The following is a 23,555-nucleotide window of genomic DNA, read 5'->3' as shown; positions in this document are numbered from 1 at the left end:
GAGGAAGGGAATGCAGTGGAAGGAGTACTGGATATTCAGTTGGGGGACTTGGAGTTGAATCCCTGAATCATACCCTCATTAATTGTGTGACATTGGGCAAGAACTTTCCTGGCTTCAGTTATCTGGTGCGCAACATGGAAGAGATAGGCTTCATGATCTTGAATGATTCTCCATGCTCCAACTCCTTTTGCAAAGGAGTTGAGGGACTCGAGGCCCTTGGGGCAGTACGAAATAGTAGGATGGATGTGCTCCTTTCCACTTGGTCATCAAGTCAGTGCTCCTTGGCTTGAGAGTTCTCCAGCCAATTCTCCAGTTCTACCCTGAGCTGAGAGCCACTGGGATGGGCTGCCCCTCTGTTGGTGCACATGGAGTAGGAGTCAGGAAGCCAGATTGTGTGGCCTCAGTCTCCTCATCTTTGAAATGGTCAGAACAATATACATAATATTGATCTCATAACAGAACTGTTAAGAGGAGAGTGTTTGGCAGACCTTAAAGTATTGCATAAATGTGATTTATTATGATTGGGTCACTGGATTAGAGCTGGAAGGAATCATAAAGGTCATGTAATACAACTCCTTTATTTTCCAAAGGAGGAAACTGAGGCCCAGAGAAGTCAGGTGACCTGCCCTAGGTCACATAGATTGTCCTGGGAGGCAAGACTCCACCTGGGATTCATAATTATTCTTTTCCATCTTCTCATCTTTTCCCTGATGGTGTTATTTTTTAATTGATGGACTTATTCTTTCTATATATTTGTCTTTTTCTGATGGAATTATTTTTTTAAAATTGGACTTGTTATTTCTTCTGTGTAGGAACTCCCCATAAGGAACTTTTATCAGATGATTTTTCTCCCATTGCAAGTCAGCACCTTTGGAACTCAAGTCTTAGTAAGTTGCCTGGGACACTGAGAGGTTAAGTGACTTGCCCAGGGTCACACAGTCAGGATATGTCAGAAGTGTGACTTGAACTTGGGTCTTCCTGATTCTGAGGTCCCTCTCTATTCACTACACAAAACTACCCTCATTATTATTGCGGCTATTTTGTAAAATAGAATTAATTGTATCTTCCCTATGGGGCTCCCTTAGGGTTATCGTGAGGATCCATAGAGATGATGTTTTTGAAAGCACTTGTTGAAAGCCCAAACCTCTGCACAAAGGGGAAGGAAGGATTGTTATTCTTGTGAAGAGCTTTGAAGAGTCTGACTGAAAGAAGACTAGGTGGAGGAACCCAGGTCTCAATGGACCCCAGTGTAGATCAGTGCTGCCCTAATTGTCCATGACATATGGACCTGGCGTTTCTCCCAGGCAGTCTTCATAAATCAGTTGCTCTGGCTCTAGTAAATAGTCTGTTAATGTGGGATGTTATGAGCTTTGCAGACCTCTCCGCCTCCCTCCTCAGGAGCGTCCTTCTTTGCCTCTGATTTTCCATGAGCTGCCAGGGAGCTGGAGAGAGCTAATACAAAGTGCTCAGTGTTTCAGCCAAACCAGGAGGAGGTAGAGGGTGTGGGGGGCAAATGGCCCCAGGGATGTTCTCACCTGCCTGCAGTCTCCTCCAGGTTCCATGGCCCTCACCCCACTCCCATGGTCTGCCCTTCCTCTTACAGCTGCTGGAAGATCAACCTGAGCTTCGAAGTACAGTCAACACCATCCTTCTGTCCCAATCACATTTCTGTTTTGGGTCATGTGTGAGCTAACTTGGTTGTTTTTGTATGGCTCTGTGTCTTTTGTCACCTACACTAGACTCTAAGGTCCTGGAGGGCAGGGATGGTGCCTTATTCGGATCATAGTAACAGAGACTTCAAAGGCCAGGTAGCCCAACTTCCTCATTTACAGATGAGGAAACTGAGGTCCAGAGAGGCTAAACGATTACTTAAGGTTCCATCTGGCATTTGTAATCAGCCTTCTGACTCCTCTGTGATCTTGGGTAAGTCACTTAACCTCTCTCTGGGACTCATTTTTCCCATTTGTAAAATGAGGGAGTTAGACTAGATGGTGTCTAAGTTCTTTTGTAGCTCCATGACAATGATTTCTATTCAGTACTAGCTGCATTTAGCATCTTTCCTATCTTGAAACCCCATCTTTTGGAGTCATCACAAAGTGGTCACTAATCCTAGGACAACCCCCTCCCAAGAAGTCTTCCTCAGTGTTCTTGGATCTTGAGTATTTTCTAGGCCTGGGGAATCTGAGGTTAAAATTGCCTGGGGAACTTCTTGAACATAAGCTTCCTTCTCTTGGGGATTGCTGCATCTTGGTCTCCTTAAGAAACACAGAATTTGCATTTTTAACTCCTCTAGCATTTTTACATGCTAGGTAATTGCCTTCCCTACCCCCCCACCCCCAACCTGGAGGCTGTGATAGATAAACTCAGATGGCACTTGTACTCTCTTTAATGCCTTCTGTTGCAAACTTGGAATGGGGCTGTTGGGTAAATGTTGGAGAGAGGGCTATAAAGGCGTGTGTGTGTGTGTGTGTGTGTGTGTGTGTGTGTGTGTGTATGAGGGAGCATGTGGGGACGTCAACAATGTAGAGGGAGCTCTGAATATTCTTCTCCTTATCTTGTAAAGGACAGGATCCAAGAAGATAAAAAGAGGGTTTGAGATGGCCAATAAAAGGATCAAAGGAGTGGAGTTGAAAGTTGGACGAGCCTGAGCTAAGTTGAAATCTCCTAGGACTGGAAAGATGGAGACAGACGGTGGGGGTGGTTGCCATCTATAAACTTGGGAAGGACTGGGAGAGCAATGAGATTGACAATTATCAATTCCTCAAGCTACCTCCTCAAAAGAGGTTTATTGAAGACCAGAACACAGGCTGCCCTGGGGAGAGGAAACAGCTTCTCAGGAGAGGGGATAAGACTTCAAAAATTTTTAAAGGAGGTTTCAAAAGGGTTAGATTAGAAAAATCCTTGTATAGCAGGGGGCAACTTGGGGCAGGAGAGGGTTTGGAAATGTCTCCAAGATGAGAGGATTATGTCAGGAAGAGAGGTCATAGCTTTTCCAAATACATGTGGTAGGATCCTGGGTTACTGGGATTATGGAGTTGATCTGGGGTACGGGACTGGGGTGGGATAGGGAAGTGTGTGGAGTATGAGGAGGACAGAGCAGGGGAGGAATGCTATTAAGTTGATCCTCCTACTATTCAGAAGGAGTTATTCAGATGTGGAGCCATGCTTGTTAAAAAGAAGTACGTGGGTGTCTGACTGTGCAGCCCCCAGTTATTTCCAAGGGACAGAATTATTTGGAATAATTCAGAGACTTTTCAGTACTCACTGCCCATCCATCAGAGAGCTATGGGAAAAGATCTGGCCATGGGCAAAGGGAACAAGAGCTGTAGCTTCCAAATGAGTTGGACCCCAGGAGGGTGCCCTTGGTGCCCAGACACTTTCGTCATTAAACCACCCACCTCAGTGGATCTGGGAAAGGGATACTTGTCAACCCTAGGCTGGACAGTAGGTATGGTGAGTTGGCATTGGGCTCCTGCAGTCTTGGGAAAGAGCCTATGGCCTCCAACAGAGTTAGAGTGAAATAAATAAAATAATTTTGCTCCTACATCAATTCAGTCTGGAATTTCTCTCTTAGGAGTGGAGAACTCAGACCTCATGGAACTCAGCTGGAGGAGGGGACAGGGGCCAAGGGGTGGGATTTGGGGTCAGGAGGTGGCTGCTGAAATGAACTAATATAGTATTGGAATAGTGGCACCCTTTACCTGACTGTCCCCCTGTCATCCCAAAGGGCTCTTTCAGAGAGCATGGGTGTAGAAAGAACTATCTCAAAAGAGATGTCCAAAGAGGAGAGATTGCAGTTGACTTCTTTTAGTTGGTAGAATCTTCTTTGAAGGGAAAAGTTTTGTCTGTCTAGGAAATTTGGGTGCAGTCTTTCACAGAGGATTGGCTCTGGAAAAACTGTTTTGGCCTACTATGATTTTTAAAGATAAAATTCTTGGAAGAAAAGGGAAAAGCAATAGTTCTTCCTCATGGTGGTTATGACAGTGCTAGGTCTATATTGAGATTCTTAAATACTTTTTGGCTTAACTTGACCTGAGAGATGAAAAGAATGAGGGAATCAGGGGAGTAGGTAGGGGTACACAGTCAAATAGAGTTGGGGAAAGAGTTCAGTCAGAACAGTACAGTCAGATGCAAGCACAGCAGAGGGTAGAACAGTCCAATTTGGCAGGAGTCCCAGCATTCCCAGCTTTCTTGTTCACCTTGGGCAGCAGCAAGACAAAGGACATGGCTAATGAACAGTGGTAGAAGCTGTGAACATAGGTGTAATCCCACTCCTTTGAAAATTGGGGGAGAGGGAGGGAAAGAAAGAAAGTGTCAATTAGTTGCCTCAGTCTTAGAAAGCTCAAATCAGTATTTAAGGAACTTCTTAATCTTCCCTATTTTCCCCATCCAACCATCTTTTACCATTCATGATTTCACACCTCCACACTTTTGCTCATACATTCATGCTGCTTGGAAGGCTCTTCCTCATAGCCATTTTTCACTCCATGATCTCTTAATGTGTGACAACATCCCCTAAATGATAACTTCACATTCTTCCCTCTGTATACTTCCTGTGTGATTTCTACCTTTCTGGGATTTAGCTTCTTGTCTTATAAAATATGGGTAAGTAGGTGGCACAGTAGATAGAGTGCTGGGCCTAGAGTTAGGAATACTACTCTTCCTGACTTCAAACTGTGATCCTGGGCAAGTCATTTAACCCTGTTTGTTTCTGTTCTTCATCTATAAAGGGAACTGGAGAAGGAAATGGCAAACTATTTCAGTATCTTTGCCATAGAAACCCCAAATGGGTCACAAAAAGTTGAATATGACTTAACTATAATTTATAAAATCAAGGAATTCCCTAAGTGACTTACTGATTTCTTTCCCGTTCTTTTTTTTTAGATTTTTGCAAAGCTATGGGGTTAAGTGGCTTGCCCAAGGCCACACAGCTAGGTAATTATGAAGTATCTGAGGCCAGATTTGAACTCAGATACTCCTGACTCCAGGGCCAGTGCTCTATGTACTGTACTACCTAGCCGCCCTCCAGTTCTAAATCTATGATCAACTGACATTAAGATAACCTTCTCATCCTTCTGCCTTCTACAAAATTTTCTACAAAAATTTTATTATTCCAGTTGATAGTGATCCCTCTGTTCTAAGTCCTATGGCATTAATCATACTCACTGTCTACACACTGAGCATTAATCACCCAGTACCTTATGACATTTCAAGTATTGCTTTTATGTACTATTGAAAATCATATGTAACAACTCACTTGCTATTAATAACAAATGATGATTAAATGATATTAATTATCATTAACCTTTTATATCAAATGAAGCTTTAAAAAGAGTAGTGTGAATTTGTCAAAAAGTATTGACCACCGTTGTGGAGGAGATCTAATATAATGTTTGAGTCAGAGGGGTTCCTTAAAGATGAAGGTTTACTGTATACATATAACATGCTTATTTGTATCAAACGCTACAACATTACAGAATATTCTGGAAGAGGTCCATAACCACTCAAAAGAGTTTGGTCTAATTATCCATATGAGAAAAACCAAATGGATGAACAATGTTTATGTATCTTAGACAAACACTGCCAATGGAGAATAAACTGGACCCTAACATTGAACAAGAGGAGGGGTGAGCAGACTGAATTATCTTTGAAAAATTACGAAGTACCTTTGGTGATTCCAAACTTCTCCCTGAAACAAGTGCCCTTGTTAAATTAGTAAGTCACAGAACACTTTTGTCTTTCAAAAACTGAAATTGGGGATTAATCAAAGAATGTCAAGAGAGGTTTATGGTGGGTGTGAACAGGCTATATTACAATATAGAGTAATAATGCAGGAGAAATGAAAAAAGATGTCAGAGGAAAAATGAGTGATTGAAAAGAAAAATGAGTTGGGGAAGGGAAAACTGAAGGACAAATTATTTGTTCTGCTTGTATACTCAGGCAGGAGACACTGAGAAAAGCATACAGCATGTCAGTTGGCTTTTTGATTAGGACAATAGCTACAGTTGCATAAGATTACCACAAACAGGATGTGACCTGTATTGTTGGAGGAAATGCTCATATTAAGCGGATCACAAACTTTATATATATATATATATTATATATATGATTTGTATATAGAGTTTTCATCAACTTCCCCACAGTAGGGGTGGGTGGGCACTGAAAGTGTTTTCAATCCCCATTTCATGAATGTGGAAACTGAAAATCAGAGAAATCCAATGTAACACATACAACACAGAAACACATATGCAAATATGTATGTATTTATCTAGTTAAGTTGGGCAAATAGATGGACAATGAGTTGGGCAGAACAGTATAGAAAGTGAGGACATAGGTCTGCAACATAATTTAGAAAACTGTTCAGCATGTTGACTGTTCTTTACTACAGAAGCTTGTTTCTTCCACTTCAATATTCTCCCCATGATATGAAGGGGCTGCAAAACTGTGAACCATTAGAATCTTAGAAGTTTTCAAACTATGGATTCATCCAAGATTAATGGAATGATAGGTGTAAGTGCCTGCATACCATTACTAACATTTCAAGTTGTTAGTAGCTTAAAATTGCCCTAAGATTTTGGGGACAGATTGAATGAAAAGAAGCAGAACATGAGCGGATCAAAAGCCAATCGAGAGCTGGAAGAGACTTTAGTATTTCAGTCCAAACTCTTCATTTTATAGAAGAGAGGTTGAAGGGACTTGCCCCCAAATCATACAGGTAGTTAGTGTCTAAGGTCAGATTAGAACTCAGGTTGTCCTGACTTCAGGCCCAGCACTCATTCAATGAATGACTTGGGCAAATCAGATGAAGGTGATCTCTTTAGAAGGAAATGGATACTCTATGGAAGAATTATGGAAAGCTACAGACCACAATCCCATTGGGTGAGAAGGCTTGGATGGATTTGGAATCTCTACCTCCGGAGGAAATATTCTCAGATCCTCCTGAAGCGAAGGGACTGGAAGTAGTCTTGGACAAGAGAAGGTAAATGACTTTCCCCAAATCACATGGGCTAGTTAGTGTCATAGTTTGGACTAGGACCTAAGACTTGTGACTCTCAGGTTCATTCAATCACATTGTGATATCTTGTCTCCCCAGCAGCAGGGGTTCCCTGGGGACAGGAACTGTGATTCTAATTTCTCTGTATTTCCCCCCTCCCCAAGGAACCTCACCCAGAGGGGCCTTACCTCAAAAAAGAACCGTAGCATCAGTGCCAGTGCTCCGAAACAGAAACCAGGTCCTATCTGTTGAGTATACACACTCTTGTCCGGGTAAAGACCCTTCTTCTCTTTCATCTTTTGCAGCTGGGGAGGAAATACAGAAGTCAGTGAAGAAGCTCTGGGTGGCCAGACTCAAAATGCATCCCTTCTGGGAAGCCTGGAATAAAAGGAGTCACTTTGCCAGACTCAACATAGACCACCTTGATGTGCCCCAAGGGGACAACAGCCATCAGTTAAAAAATAAACAAACCATTAGGTGAAAGAACAGATTCTTTCAACTCTTTGACTCCCATCTTTTCCTTCCTTTGTTCTGTTCTTTGTTCTAAGATTTAAATTAGGTAATAATAATTCACATTTATAACATTTTCCAATTTGCAAAGTGCTTTCTCTGTGATTAACCTGTGAGGTAGGTAGTGTATGTATCATCATCACCATTTTACAGATGAGCAGACTGAGGCCCAGAAAGGCTAAGGGACTTGCCCAGAGTCACACAGGCTCTAAATTTTAGAGCTGAGATTCAAACCTAGGTTTCCTCCTGACTCTAAGTCTGATGTTTTTCCTTTTAATCAATGTGGCTTATTAATTTCTATGGTACTTTAAGGTTTCCAGAGTTCTTTCTTTCTGAGGGAGATGGAGCAAAACTTCTTGTCCCTATTTAACAGATGAGGAAACAGTGTCACTCAGTGAATGTGTCTGTTCTTCCTTGCTGATACACTGACATTGATTAGTATTGATTCTTCACTTCTTCCAGTTTTCAGGTGCCTTGAGAACAGTGGACAGAGTTCTTCTTTGCTTTACATTTCCTCCCTGCACCTAATGACACGGGCAGCATATTGTTGACATGTTGTTACTTAGAAATTTGTCCAGGTGGACAGGGAGGAGATAGAAACAGAGAGATGGAGACAAGTAGAATACTTCTTTAATCTGCCTAAGTTAGGAAAACTTGGCTTCTGTCTGAATTCTCATTAAAAAATGTAACATAGTCAACATAACAGCTTTGTCTTTTTTCTGAGGAAGTGAGGTTAGGGTCAATGTGCTTGATATTGGAATAGATTCAGGTTTGAATCTTCATATTTGCTAGTTGTTTGATTTTGGACAAAGGATCTTTCTGAGCCTTATTAGTTGCTGTGAGGATTAATCATAATGATAATTAACATCCATACAGAGCTTACTATGTAGCTAGAAGGGTCCTAATCCATTTATCTTATTTGATCTTCATATCAACCCTGGACGGTAGCTGTTATTGTTATTCTCATTTTACATATGAGAAAACTGTGGCAAGCAGGTGTTAAATAACTATTCCAGGCTCCCATGGCTAGTGTCTGAGACCATATTTGAAGTCAAGTTTAAAAGGATTAAAACTCAGGATTAAAAGAAAATAACAAATCTTGAGTTGCTATATGAATATCAGCCATTATTTTTAATCATCATCATCATCATCATCATCAAAGGGTATGGGATAAAATATGTAAAGTGCTAGGAAAGCCCTAATGTACCATATAAATATCAGAACTATTATAGTGCTAAGCCTTTTTCATTTGGAGCTATCAATAGGGGATTATCATCATCATTCCTTTTGTTCTTTGTTCTCAAAGAAGACCATCACATCAGAGAGGTGATGTCATGACATGCTAGTGAATTGGATTTGAATGAAGGAGCTGTGCTAAGTTACCAATCTCACTTCCTCCTCCAGAGCTATCTGGGTTCAGTGGCCTGATAATGGATCAGGATGACTAGAGAAGGCCTTGGATGTGAGGCAATCAGGGTGAAGTGATTTGCCCAAGGTCACATAGCTACTAAGTGTCTGAGGTTGATTTTGAACTCAGATCCTCCTGTCTTCAGGGCTGGTACTCCACCCACTGTGCCATCTAGCTACCCCCCACATATAGAGGAACCCCAAAAATGATGAAGAAGAAACTGACCTCCTGACAGCCTCTGGGAAGGCAACTAATTTGGAATCACCCAATGAATGTTGTAAAGTCACAATCACAGAAATTTAAAATACTAGTCACAGAATCTTAGAACCCTGGAAACTCTAGAATCCTAGAAGAGAAAAGAAACTTTCAGTCATTAGATTTAATCTTCTTTCTTCAGACAGGTGACTCTAAACCTCTAGGGTAGTTCTGGTTCTATAAGGGGAGTAAGGACATGATCTTCAATTACTAGGAGAATTGGTACTTGGAAAAGGGATTAGGCTCATTCAGATCAGCTTCAGAGGGCAGGCCTGGAGGAGCAGTGGGTGGAAGCAGAGACAAATTTGACTCCATCTGAGGAAAGCTTCCTTACAATTAGAGTTGTCCAAAAGTGGGCTGTCTGGGTGAATAGTGAGTTTCTCGTCACTGGTGAACTTCAGGCAGGGGCAAGATCACAACTCGTCTGAGATATAGTGGAGTGGGGATTCTTGTTTTACTTCATTTTTGGCTAGATGACCTCTGGAGTCCCTTCCAAGTTGATCCTTAGGTTCATCTGAATGCTTTCTGTCTAGTGACTTCTGTCTAGTAACTTCCCTTGGTTACTTACTGCAATGCTTTTTCTCTTAAGATCAGACACTGGTTTGGATAGCATAGAATATTCTTATCAGAGGCAAGTAGAAGAGCTTCATTTAAAAATCACCAGTCTCAGTATATGCCTTCCATTCCACCCCATATGTTTATCCTCCCAGTTCCCCATCTTTTTTTGGGAAACAAAGAGGATTAGGTAATTTGCACAGGGTCACATAGGAACCTAAATCTTTCTGACATTGAATTTAGCATACACCTCTCTTCATATTTTGTCTTGCCCAATAAAGGAGCTCTGAAGATTATTTGTTGATAGATTGAAGATAGTTGGAAAGGTAAGAGAATTAAGGAGCTTGGGAGCTACTAAATTCATTCATTTACTTGCTTAATTAATATACATTTACTAAACATTCAATAGAGGGTATTTTACTGAGCACTGTAATAGATTCTGATGGAGAGACAACATTTAGATAACCTATGATCCTTACCTTCACGGAGTTATGATTTAGTAGGCTTAAGCCATAAGAATATTTTACAATAGTACTAGTCAAGGATTTGGGAGTTAGAGAACTAAGTGTATTTATAAATATTTAGTGCAAAATCATGACCAACGGGGGGATTAGGGAAGGCTTCATGTAGGTGATAACTTTTGAGAAGAAATTTTAAAAGACTTGTAATAATTCAAAAGGGGGTAAATGAGAAGGAAAATTTTCAGTCAGAGGTCAAAAAGGTGAGTAAGGCTTCAGAGAGAGAAAAATACAAGGGGGAGAAGTGCAAAAAAGCAATCTAGTTTGATTAGAGTGTAGAGTACATGGGTCACAGTGAGGTAAAGGAAGATGATAAAAGTAGGAACTTGGTTTTAGAGTGTGAAGGATCTTGAATGTCAGAAAAGGAGTTTCAATTTTCCTTGGAAGGCACTAAGGGAACCACTGAAGAATTCTGAGTAGAGTAAGAAAGATTGTTTTGACACTGGTAATTTTCATGCTTTGGAGAGGGAAGAAGGCTTCAAAGGAAATTAGATGGCATCAGGAGAATGGGACAGGCTGGGGGTGGTGTTAAAAAAGGTGGCAATGAGAACAAAGAAAAGGAGACAAATGAGACAAATGTCCCAGACAGGCCTTGGAATGGACAAACCTTGGTAATACTGGATATGAGAAATGAGGGACAGAGAAGGGTCATCCCTAACCTCAAGGTTACAACAAGTTTGGGCCACTGAGCCACTGGGCCTCCCAACAGAAATTGTGAAGTTAGAAGAATAAGCAGTTTGAGAAGAAGAAATAACTAGTGGCCCTTAACACATTAATTTGGAGATGCAGACTGGGCCAGAGGGCAGCATGGTGAAAAAAATAAATAAATAAAATAAAGCATTGTGAAATAAAGAATGTGTTAATTGAGAAAGGCAAAGATCTAGGGCATGGTTTGGACATGGTCCAGTGTTGAGAGCATCAGATCACACATATGAACTGGGGCAAGCCCCATTGGCCTTCTTGGACATCAGTATTCTCATCGGTTGACTTCTAAGGTCCTGTGCAGCTCTAGATCTATGATCATATGAATTCCTGGGCTCAATGTAACTCTGTACTTGCCTTCTTTATTCAAGGTCTCTATTCCCATAAGGGATATCCATACTGAAGGTTGTTTCTCCACCCTCTGAGAGGAGAAAAAAGGGAAGCAGAAAACATTTTACTTGCAATGGACACTAGAGTCAATAATAATAATAATAATAATAATAATAATAATAATAATAATATCAGATATTTATATAGCATTTGTAAGGTTTTAAAAACATTTTATGTACACTATCCCATTTGTATTTTAAAAGAATCTTTCAAAATAAATGTTATTATCATCCCCATTTTACAGATGAAGCTTCTCAGACTGAGAAAGGTTGTGAATTTCTCCGGTTCACTGGTTATTAAGGATCAGGGACAAAATTTAAACTCAGGTTCTCCTTAGTCTAAATCCAGTCAACTTTCCATTATACCATGCTAACCCTCAGCAATTACCACCTAACCCATCCTTGTGGAACTTGTTGGTCCCAAACCTCTAGCAACTGGGGGAATGGCCTTTAGAGAATGGTTAAGCCCTGAGGGGCTTACTCTAGAAACCAACTCCCTTCCCAGTCAGCCCTAGATTGAATTCCATTCTTAGTGGGCTAGGTGCTATTTAAATTAGGAATATGGCCAACTTGCTTTGGTCCTTCCCCAAAGGGAGCAACTAGGTGGTAAACTGGGTAGAGCACTAGGTCTGGAGCTTGAGTCAGGAAGATCTAAGTTCACTAGTCTGATACTTAATAGCTATATGACCTTGAGCCTGCCTCAGTTTCTTCAATAGTGAAATGGGGATAATATACCTACCTCACAAGATTGTTATGATGATCAGATGAGATAATATCTTTAAAGAACTTAGTGCGTTGTTCTTTTCTCCCCCTCCCTGCTCCCCTTTATTCCTATTGCTGAGTCTCTTTGCCCAGAGAGAGGAAAGTCTGTGTGGTATTTCATTCAGGCTTTAATGAGTAAATACTGTTCTACCTAATTATAATTCAGAAGCAGATTCATACCAAACCTCTCTGAGGATAATTACCCAATGTCTAGTTGGGGGAGTGAGGAGGGAAATCCACCCGGACTGAATCAGAAGAGAATTATCCCATTTCCGGCTTGGGGTGAGCTGTTTTTATCATAAACAGAGACTTGGAATTCAGTGATTATCTCTGGAAGCCAGCATTGTTTATGCATTCCAAAATGTTAATTAATAAGGCATGCTATTGCATCACCCCAAGTCTCTCCTCCCCAAGGCAGGAAACTTAGAGGCACTGCCTTGGGTCACCCCAAGTAACATCAATTCCAATTGCTAAATTGGATCAAAAAAAATAATCTCTTTCCCCAACCTTCCTTCTCTGGAAGAGCATTCAAAAAAGTCAAGATGTTTGAATTCAAGGTCTGACTTTGCCACTGTTTGGCTGTGTGATTTTCTGCAAATTGCTTTATCTCTGTGCCACATTATTCAAATAGGGAAAAGAAATACCTTCCCCTTTTTTTTGGTAGTCTATAGAGATAAAGTAGACCAATGCATTTTTGAATACCCACCACCTATACTTCATTCCCCTATCCCAGATCCTTGATTTTTTTTTTTTTGTGAGGCAATCAGGATTAAGTGACTATTAAGTATCAAGTCTAGGCCAAATTTGAACTTGAATCCTCCTTACTCCAGGGTTGGTGCTCTATCTACTGCACCACCTAACTTCCCCAGCTTCTTGATTTGAGCTTTCTTTGGTGTTCAGCCTTCCTGGTCCTCTTCTCAACATCCCAAACTCAAGTTTCCTTCTTATAGAAAGCTTGACAAGTCGAACTCATTCTTCAAGATGCCACCACATCTCTGAATCAGGAACTAGGGTGAGATGTAGACTCAAAAACAGCAATGAAATCATTGGGTTTAAAGGGAAATTGTAACTACAGTATCAGACAGCTATAGCCAGCATTAATAGGAAAACAAAAATAGAATCAGCATTTAAAGTCAGAGTTACAGGTGGAAGGAATCTTAGGATATTGTTGCTGAAAGGGACCCTGGTATGAACATAGAAAGTCAGAACCGGAAGAGACCTTAGAACACTCAATGCCAGAGCTGAAAGGGACTTTGAATCACAGAATGGTAGGGTTGGGAGAGAGCTTATAACATAGTATGTCAGAATTGGAAGTGATTTTAGAACACAATGCCAGAGTTGGATGGGAAGTTACTTTCAACTTCCATTTCAGAAAAGAGGAAACTAAGGTTCTGAGGTTAAGAGACTCCCACAAGTCAGCCTACTAATGAAGAATAGAGTCTAGACTCTGATAGCCCAGGGTTTTCCCCCTGCTATCTCTAGGGAAGACCCAGTTATTAGGATTTTTCAGAATAAGTAGGTAATTCAGAAAAAACTGAGATAAAGCCAGCTGGAACCTCAGTTCTTCTCTGTCTGGTAAGGAAACTCAGCCAATCACTTGGGAGGCCAGATGTAGGTCATCACATTGCTTTGTCCTTAACAGGTGAGGGCCTACAATTGACCTCCAAAGCCTGACAGTTTCCCAATTAACTGCTCTTTCTGACAGTGCTTCAAGATGCCTAAAGTGCTGGAAAAAACACAGATTCAATTACACAAAATACCAGAATGGGCAGGAACTTCAGAAATCATCTACTTCAACACTCATTTTATAGATAGGGAAACTGAAGTCATGAGAAGGGCAGTCTTAAGATCACTGAACTAGACAAATAGGAATAGTAATGCCTAGCATTTACATTACACTTTTAGGTATGCAGGGTGCTTTGCAAATATTATCTCATTTTATCATTTTTGATCACTCACCCACTTTGCTGCAATGATGAGGACAGCTGTGCCAATAGGCCCTGAGTATACCCCATATCCCCATCGGTCCTGGTAGATCCTCACAGCAATGGTCAACACACCAAACATCACAAAGGTCGACCTTTTTGGTTCATCAAATTCTGCTAGGGCTGGAAAGGGAAGGAAGGGGACAGAAATCAAAGGTTAGAACTCACCTGGACTCAGAGGACATTTCTAATTTTCTCATTTAAGGAATTTCTTTAGTTTTTGAGGAATCAGAATGTTAGAGCTAGAATGTGGTAATGTCATAACAAACAGGGACCCGAGGATGTAAAATAGGACAGCTCTTCCAGTGCTGAAAGAGATTTTAGAACACAGAAAGTCAGAGCTAGAAGATATCTTGGAACACAGGGTACTGGAGATGGAAAGAATTAGAAGGGACCTTAGGACATCAAAGGTTAGAATTGGAAGAAACCTTAGAACATGGAATGTCAGAGCTGGAAGGGGACTTAGACATTTATTTGACTATATATTTCTCTCTCTCCATTCATCCACCTATCTACTTATTTGTCTGTCTGTCAGTCTGTTTCTGTCTGTCCATCTCTGTCTCTATTTGTCTCTCTTTGCCTTTCTATCAGTCTGTCTGTCTCTCTCTGCATCTATCTATCTGCATCTATCTGCCTCTATCATCTGTCTCTCTGTCCGTCTCTCTGCTTCTCTTCCATTAGTAGTCTGTGTCTGTCTCTGTCTGTAGCTATCTATCTATATCTATTTGTCTATCTGTCTTTCTATCAGTTTGCAGTCTGTCTCTGTCTGTCTGTATTTGTCTCTGTCTGCCTCTTTCTCTATCAGTTGTCTGTGTCTGTCTGTATCTATCTGTCTATCAGTCTGTCTATCTCTGTGTCTATCTGACTGTATATGTCTGTTTCTATCTTTGCACCTATATGTCTATCTTTGCATCTATCTATATATATATCTGTCTCTGTATCTGACTTTCTGTCTAACTATCTTTCTATCTGTCTGCCTATATTATATCTATTGTCTATCAGTCTTTGCCTGTCTGTTTCTTTGCTTCTCTATCCATCAGTAGTCTGTGTCTGTCTCTATCTATCATCTATCTATCTATCTATCTATCTATCTATCTATCTATCTATCTATCTATCTATCTTCCTGACTGTCTGTCTCTGACATCTGGATAGCTCAGTGGATAGAGCACTGGCCTCAGAGTCAGGAGGATGGGAGTTCAAATCTAACATCAGACACTTGGCACTTACTGTGTGTCCTTGAGCAAGTCACTTAACTCTGATTGCCTTGCATCCAGAGCCATCTTCAGTAGTCCTGATTCATATCTGACCACTGGACCCAGATGGCTCTGGAGGAGAAAGTGAGGACTTAGCATACCCCCTCCTCAAATCCAATTCATGTGCTTGTCATGGCATTACCTTCCTGATGTCATGGTCTTCTTCAAGAATGAAGGACATACATTATCTGTATCTATTAATCCATTTGTCTGTTCATTTATTTATTACATAAGACCCACTTTTTTTTTTTTACAAATGGAGGTGCTGAGGCCTGTGAGGGAGAAGAGACTTTACCAGAGTTAGTGGCAAAGTCAAAACTTGAGTGTCTTGTATTTATCTCTTCTTTGTATCATAGATATTTGTTTGCTTGTTCTTCCCCTTGATTTTTTTTTTCAGGTTTTTGCAAGGCAAATGGGGTTAAGTGGCTTGCCCAAGGCCACATGGCTAGGTAATTATTAAGTGTCTGAGACCGGATTTGAACCCAGGTACTCCTGACGCCAGAGCCTGAGCATTATCCACTGCGCCACCTAGCTGCCCCGCCTTGATTTTCTTAATGGTAGAATCCATGTTGTTTTTTGTATCCCCAGTGTCCAGGACAGAGTTTTGCATTTAGTAGACTGTTACTAAGTGTCTGTTGAATTGAATTGCTGACCAGAACATCAATCTCCCAACTCCCTGGTTAGTCCTCTTTCCATTGTTAATAACCTGATTGGGGCCTTAATTATAGCAGCATGTACAGGTCAAGGAGAGGTGCTTCCCGAATACTTATTCTGAATTAATATCTCACCAAACTCCCAGCATGATGATTTCTTTTAAATGTCTGATTTTTAGTATACAAATGCAAAGATATATTCATATCTTCATATATATTAATGAATATATACATATCTCTCTCTATATAAATATATACATCTCTTTACATATTTATCACAGCCCAATGCCAGGCACAAATTTAAGTTTCTAATAAAATGCTTTATCATATATTCATATGTATATAAAGACATAGGCTATACCTACAAACCACATATACATGCACACACACACACACGCACACACACACACATACAAGAAGCAATCCATTGTAATGAACTGGCCTCATCTTGGAGTTAGTAAGAACTGAGTTCAGGAATCACCTCTGACATAAACTAGCTGTGGGACTCCGGGAGATTCATTTACCGTATTTTCCCACGTATGAGATGTTCACTTTTTTGAAAAATCTGGGGTCTAAAAATTAAGAGCGTCTTAAACAGTGGTTGTAGATTTTTTTATTTGCATTTTCACTTTTTCATACTTGTTATCTTTGTGCTCATTGTTTTGCATTCATGACCAGTATATTAGGTTACATTTTGACACATTTGCCCCAAAAATGGCTCAGAAAAGATTTTCAGAAAGTGCTGAATTCAAGTTCAAAGTGATCCAGTTTGTAAAAGTAAATGGAAATCATGCTGCTGAATGTCAGTTTGGTCTTCCTCCAACTGAGAAAACAAGCTGAGACTGGCTATGGGAAGAAGAAACCCTATTGAAACCTCTGGCAGAAGAAGGCCGTGTGAGACAAGTCCGCTAAATGGCCTGAGTTAGAGAGGGAACTGAAGAGATGGATTGAAAATCAAAGGGCAATTGGAATTCCTGTGTCCCCAAAGATGGTTCAACATGAGGCAAGAAGAATTGCTGATGAAAAAGAAGTGACTGATTTCAAAAGAGGGCACAATTGGTGCTTCAAGTTCATGAAATGGAATGGTCTAAGCATGTGTCCACACACCAGACTTGCCCAAAAGATACCTGAAAGCTATGAGCAGAAGGTCCTTGAATTTCACGATGAATAAAACTTGAGTTCAATAACTTTATGTAATACATTTTTTTTTCAAATTTTGGGCTTCAAAATTAGGTGTGCCTTATACATTGGAGCATCTTATGCATGGGAAATATGGTAATCTCTCTTTAAAACTCTTAATTGTGGAAAAGTTGTGGGTCTGCATTAGTAGAGGGAATTTCCTCACTGGAAATTTCTTATAATAGTGAAATCCAGTAATATATATATTTTGAAGAAAATACATTAATTACTAATCAATTCATTTATCAACTTGAATGAGGCTAACAAAATTCTTTAGGGAATTGTTTTAATGAAGGAATATGAGTAGATAGTTCTTTTTAAAAAATAACATTTTACTTTTTTATCAATTGCATGTAAAGATAATTTTAAACATTTGTCTTTTTTTGGAAATAAAACAAAAATTTATTAAAGTTACAACATATATGAAAATGGTAGGTAAAGAAAGACAGACAAAAGAGCAGTCAAGCTGAGCTTGGGCCAGCAAGTCAAAGACTGATGGCCTGTCATTGTTTTTTAAAGTCTTGAAAATAGTGTTAGCTACACAGTTAGGTATAGCTAGATGGATAGAGAACTATACCTAGGGAAGCAAGGAAGATCTGAGTTCAAATTTAATCTCTAGTTCCCTCAGTTTCTTCATTTATAAAATAGAAATAATAATAGGGCTTTCCTTTTTTTTCAATTCAAGCAAAGGGTATTTATTTGGGTGACCATCCTCATCAGGAGCATGCTGGTTCTCCAAAGGGAGACAGAAATTCAAATGAGGAGAGGTTGAATTTTTAAAGGGGCAGGAAGATGAGGTAATCAGGGATATGCAGATAACTCAGAATGCAAAGATGAAATAATTAGGGATTGTAAAGTTCAAATGAGAGATTTAATCTTTAATTATTAAATTATTATACTTATATAATATGCAAATTATTATTATACTATTAAAAGTAAAGTATTATTATTTTAAAGAATGAGTTAAACAATATCTTTGTAATGGAAAGAGGGAACTGAAGGAAAGAAAGTGCTTAAATGGGAGAGAGAGGATGAAATATATATATGACTTTTTCCTCTTTCTCTGTCAGGGAAATGAATTTTCTAAAGTTCTTTAAAGTTATTTTTCTAATGTGGATTAAGTATTGCCTTTGCAATGAGAAGTGGTAATGGAAGGTAAAGAAGACATGTATAAAGACTGGAAAAAAAGAATGTCAGGTGGCCTTCCATGCTCCTTGTAAAATCAGTAGGCTGGCTTATTCAAGAATGGGTAGACAGGGTCCTTGTTGGTAGGGCTGAGATAAAAGAGACTGACACTCACCCATTAATGACACCCACATGCTCAATGCTGTCCCATAGATGCTGAAATACTCCAATATGTCGTTGCGCATGAAGCATAGCACTGACAAGCCTGGCCCATTACACGCATGGTATATCTAGCAGAAAACAGAAGCATATCATACAAAGGACTGTCAGTGACTTGGGAATGAGACAAATTAGTTTAGCTCATTCTTAGGAGGCCAGTAAACAGATGAAAGGAGTAAATTTTTGGTCAGGGTTTGCTTAAAATTATAATAATCCTTACTCATTCACAATGTTTAATAGTTTACAAAGCTGTTCCATCAGACTTTTAACAATAACCCTCAAGGGAGGCCAGGCAGGGATCTATTTGACAGGTGAGACAAATGAGACAAAGAAATGAAGGAAGACTAGACTTGTGTTTTCATTACTGTAAGGAATTCCCAAGCATGTAAACTCTACCCATGCCGGTTGGCACCTTTGTTGAAGCCTATAGTCTCAGTTTTTAAAAATTTTTTTTTAAATTGTTTAAGGCAGTGGGGTAAATGACTTGCCCAAGGTCACACAGCTAGGCAATTATTAAGTGTCTGAGGCCATATTTGAACTCAGGTCCTCCTGACTCCAGGATGGGTGCTCTAGCCACTGTGACCCCCTAGCTGCCCCCAGTCTATAGTCTTAGTTGCCTAAAACACTTGTAAGTTATATTACTTGGTCCAGAACACATAGCCAGCAGGGTCAGGGGAAAGACAAAGAAGGAAAGCAAGAGAAAGAAAGAAAAGAAGGAGGAAAGGAAGAAAAAGAAAGAAAGAAAGAAAAACAAGCAAGCCAATCTATTGATCAATCTCCTGGGAATGGAGGCCTGGATTTTTTTGGGGGAAATTGAGAGGGGCATGTCTGTTAATGTCAAAACACTCTTGTTCAGGGGGACAGTTGCTTCATCTATGTTTCAGATTGAGGTGACAGGGATAGGAAGACTTGATGCTGACCACAACAGCAGCTGCTGGGTCCAGGCCCTCTTCTTCTCCTCCCCCTCCATGGCTCTGAGCCCAGACTCTGAAAAGGAACAGGGTGGGGAATCAGCTGTCCTCTGATTGCCTTCACCTTCACTAGACTGTTTTAGCTCCTAGGGCTGACTGTGAGCAGAGGGAGCCAGCAGTTCAATGGAATGAGTCCTTACTCAGTAATCAGGAGAGCTGGATTTTAGTCTCAATTCTCCCCCTGCTATTTTGCTTCCAAGCAAATTGAGGCCCAGGACTAGATTTCTTCATCTGTCAAAAATGGGCACAAGAATCACTTCATGAGAAAATTGTAAAGAGCCTATAAATGTGTTGGTTACCATCAATGCAAATGTAAGGCATGATGGTCATTGCTCCCTGTAGAAAAATGTTCTCTGAAACAGAGATTTTTAACCTGGGGTCTGTAGGATTGATGCTAAAAAATTTAAAAGTTTCATGTCATTGTATGTCAAAGTTGGGTTTCTTTGTAATCTTATGCATTTTATTTTATACATTTAAAAAAGTTCTGAGAAGAATTCCACAGCTCTTCCCAGTCTGTCAAAGGGGCCGATAACACAAATGTGCACGTGCGCACGCACACACACACACACACACACACAGACACACAAACAGACACAAAGAAGTTCTGCTAAAAGTACTCAGGCCCAGTCTCAAATGATCAAAATAAAAGTCAGAGGGCCACCCCCATAACCTGTCTAAGGAGGAGAAACAAAAGGTGAAAGTTCAGAAATTTCAGGAGAACTTGACCTTCAAAGGAATTGACATATACAAGACAGTGACCTATAGAGTAAAATTGTATATACAGATACAGTCACATATGGAGTCTTTGGTATCTACCTGGATTCAGGCACATATTTACAATGTATTTATATGCATATCAATATATATGTATATCATATATGTGCATATCAATAAAGATGTAAATATATATTTGTGTGTACACACACATTTATCTACACATATATGTGTATGTGTGTCCCTGCTGGTTGAATCTGAGTGGAATATTTCCCTCTCCATGATAAATGTCTCATGGAGGTTTGCCTGTCATTGAGGGACAGGTTTAATGGTAGACAAGAAAAGAAGAAAGCAGATGATTCAAAGACCTTTTTTTTCAAATTATGGGAACCCCTTCACAGAAGGAGAAATTGAAGACTGACAGAGAAGAAGAAGAATCTAAATATACAAAGGAAAAACAACTTTGGACAGAAGAATATAAACAGAAAGATAACCTCAGATGGAGAAAGAGACAGACAGACACATATAGGTAGAGGAAGTCTTAGACTTACAGAATATCAGAGAAGAAAGGAGTTGAGGAATTATCTCAGTTAACTCATTCATTTGACAGAGGGGAACTATAAGGTTCTGAGAAGGTGAGTGATTTGCTCAAGGTCACACAGTGAAGTTACTTGGTTCAGATCACATAGCCAGTAGGGTCAGGGGAAAGACAAAGAAGGAAAGCAAGAGAGAAAGAAAATCTAAATACAGGTTTTCTAATTCTCAGGTTCAAAACTCGTTCCATTCAATCACACATTGCCTCCAAATGATATATTCTTATTGTCCGCCAACCAGGTACTTCAAGTCAGGGAACACAATAGGAAGGAGGATTCCCATCCCATCCTTACCGCGATGAAGAACATGGTGAAAAGATAGACCATGGCTTCCATATGGAACCTCCTCTTGGCAGCAATACTGATGGTGGGGAGGAAGGCGAGACTGCTGATTGTGGGGAGAAGCAACTTGGTAACAAGGGTCCCCATGGTCCTGTGCAAGTGGGCAATGTTCTGTTCAATCCAAATGTTCTTCCTCTCAAAAAATTCAGGAAAGGAAGCAAGAAGAAAGGAAAAAAAGAGGCCAAAAGATACAAACTGAATGTTCTCAATCAGCGTGGTCCGGGAGAGAGTTGGGCTCACTCACAGCTGTGATCAAAGACCACACATTCCCAAATTTAAATGTCCAGGGAGAAGCAATGTCAGTTCAGATGGCAAGCAACACATGGAGGGGTTAACAGCTGATGGGTGGTGTGATGGGGGTATTTGTTTTTGCTTTTCTGGGAGAGGCCATAGCTGAGGTTCTGAGAGTTATCTTTCATTCTATACCACCCCAGTCTTGATGCTCATTCATTTTCCGTTTTTTCCATTTATTCTTTCTTTTCCTTTTTTCACTGTGATCTATAGCTGGAAATACATTTCCCTGCTTTGTACCAGAGATTTACAGGCATTTTATTTAGCCTTTGAGATTCCTATTTATCCCTGAGATTCTCTAATTTTGTGTTTCTCTGGTCTCATTTCAATGTAGGTACTATGGGTATTCTCTGATGTCTCTGACTGCTTCTGTAGGGAATGTTTCCCAGCCCTGTTATGTTGCTAATAAATTCCTGACCTTGGCTGAGGACACAGGCTCCCAGGGAACTCTTGACCTCTATACCTTCTGAGCAGAATTTTTGGTCATGCCCTGTGATCAATAGCAAGGGTTTTCCCTTCTCTGTTTGCTGGATGACCAGGGTCGGATTCAGACTATATGCACACCCAACTCAATTTGCTAATATGAATTCCTCTCCATGGACTTATCTATCTCCTCTTCATCTTCACTTATCAAAACCCTACCCATCTCTCATGGCCCAGTTCAGATGTTGCTTCTTTATGAAGTTTTTCCCTGGTCTCTCATGCAGTAATTTCCTTTCTTTTCTCTGTGTTCTGCTTATTTGTTGTTATTTTATTCCTCTTTTATAACCTTTAACACCTTCTTTGTATTATGGCTATTAATATCCTTAAGTTTTGACCTCTCCTAGCCCATAGACTTTTGATAATGACATTTATTTTTATATGCAAAGACCCTTTTATACTTTGATCTGATCAAGTTACTATTCTTTCTAAAACTTTCCACAGGCTTCTCTTCTTGATATTCAGGACCCTCCACAATCTGGTGTCACTCTTTTCTCCTTTTATTTCATATTATCCCCTTCTATGCTCTCTCTATGTTCCATCCAAACTAGATACTCACTGAATTATGTGTTAGTCTTACCCATCTCTGAGCTTTTGTTCTTTAATGCTCTCCCCTCCTTCACTTGTTGATTCCTTACCATTCTTTAAAGTTCAATTCAAATTCTACCTTCTTTCCTCTACTTTCATTGACCTACCTTACCCTAGTCAGTTAACAGCCTTCCCCTTCAGCCTCCATAATGCACTTCACTTTAGAAGTTTTCTTTTAAAAAAGTTAATCAGTTTTTATTAGTACATTTTATTTTTATAGCACCTTAATTTCCAAATATATCTTTTCCCCTAGACAATGAGCTATTCTTTATAGCAAAGATATTTTAAAAGAGGGGGAAAAAGTTCAGCAAAGGTTGACACATTAACTGTGTTTGATAGGATATGTCATTTCCCACACCTATAGTCCCTTATCTCTGCAAAGAGAGAGCTGCACTTTCTCAGCTGTTCTCCTGTGTCAGGCATGGTCATTATAATTACATAGCACTTGGCTTTATTTTATTTTATTTTATTTTATTTTATTTTATTTTATTTTATTGACTTGATGTTATTGCAGTCATTGTGAATATTATTTTCCCAGTTCTATTTATTTTATTCCTAATCAGTTCATATTAATATTACTATTTTCTGAGTATTTCATATTCATAATTTAAGGTATGAAAATATTCCATTACCTTCTTGTACCACAGTTTTTTTAGCCATTCTCTAATTGATGGGCATCTACTTAGTTTCGACTCTGCTACTACAGAGACAAATGTTACTTTGAATATTTTGGTGTTTTGGGGATCTTGCTTTCTGTTTTATTTTCATTTTGTTTATTTTCATTTTTTATCACCATGGTATATCTATCTATCTAGTGCTGAGATTCTTGGGTCAAAAGTGATGTACAGTTTGGTTATTTTTTGTTTAGTGTAATTCCAAGTTGTTTTAAAATTGTTTGAAGCAATTCACAGGTCCACCAACATCATACTGGTAACCTGTCTTCCTATGGCCACTTCCATTCTGACCTTTTTCATCTTTGAATTTGCTGAGTGTGAGGTGAAATCATGATGTTGTTTTGATGTACATTTAACTTACTATTAGCTATTTTTAGTGATTTTTTAGATATTAA

The 23,555-nt window shown here is 39.7% G+C and overlaps 1 protein-coding gene across 1 annotated transcript in view; it reads right to left on the bottom strand.

The window, feature by feature from the left end:
* Window positions 1-4,124: 4,124 nt before the first annotated feature.
* The window catches only part of MYMK (myomaker, myoblast fusion factor), a 32,251-nt gene continuing 12,820 nt past the window's right edge, over window positions 4,125-23,555 (bottom strand). Inside the window, 5 exon segments of the mRNA XM_074227696.1 lie at window positions 4,125-4,274; window positions 7,183-7,299; window positions 14,053-14,201; window positions 18,464-18,578; window positions 21,080-21,218. Coding sequence (XP_074083797.1) covers window positions 4,125-4,274; window positions 7,183-7,299; window positions 14,053-14,201; window positions 18,464-18,578; window positions 21,080-21,218 — 670 coding nt within the window.

This window comes from Macrotis lagotis, chromosome 1 (genome assembly GCF_037893015.1).
Source record: "Macrotis lagotis isolate mMagLag1 chromosome 1, bilby.v1.9.chrom.fasta, whole genome shotgun sequence".
Taxonomy (NCBI): Eukaryota; Metazoa; Chordata; class Mammalia; order Peramelemorphia; family Peramelidae; genus Macrotis; species Macrotis lagotis.
This window is presented reverse-complemented; position numbering and strand designations above follow the sequence as displayed.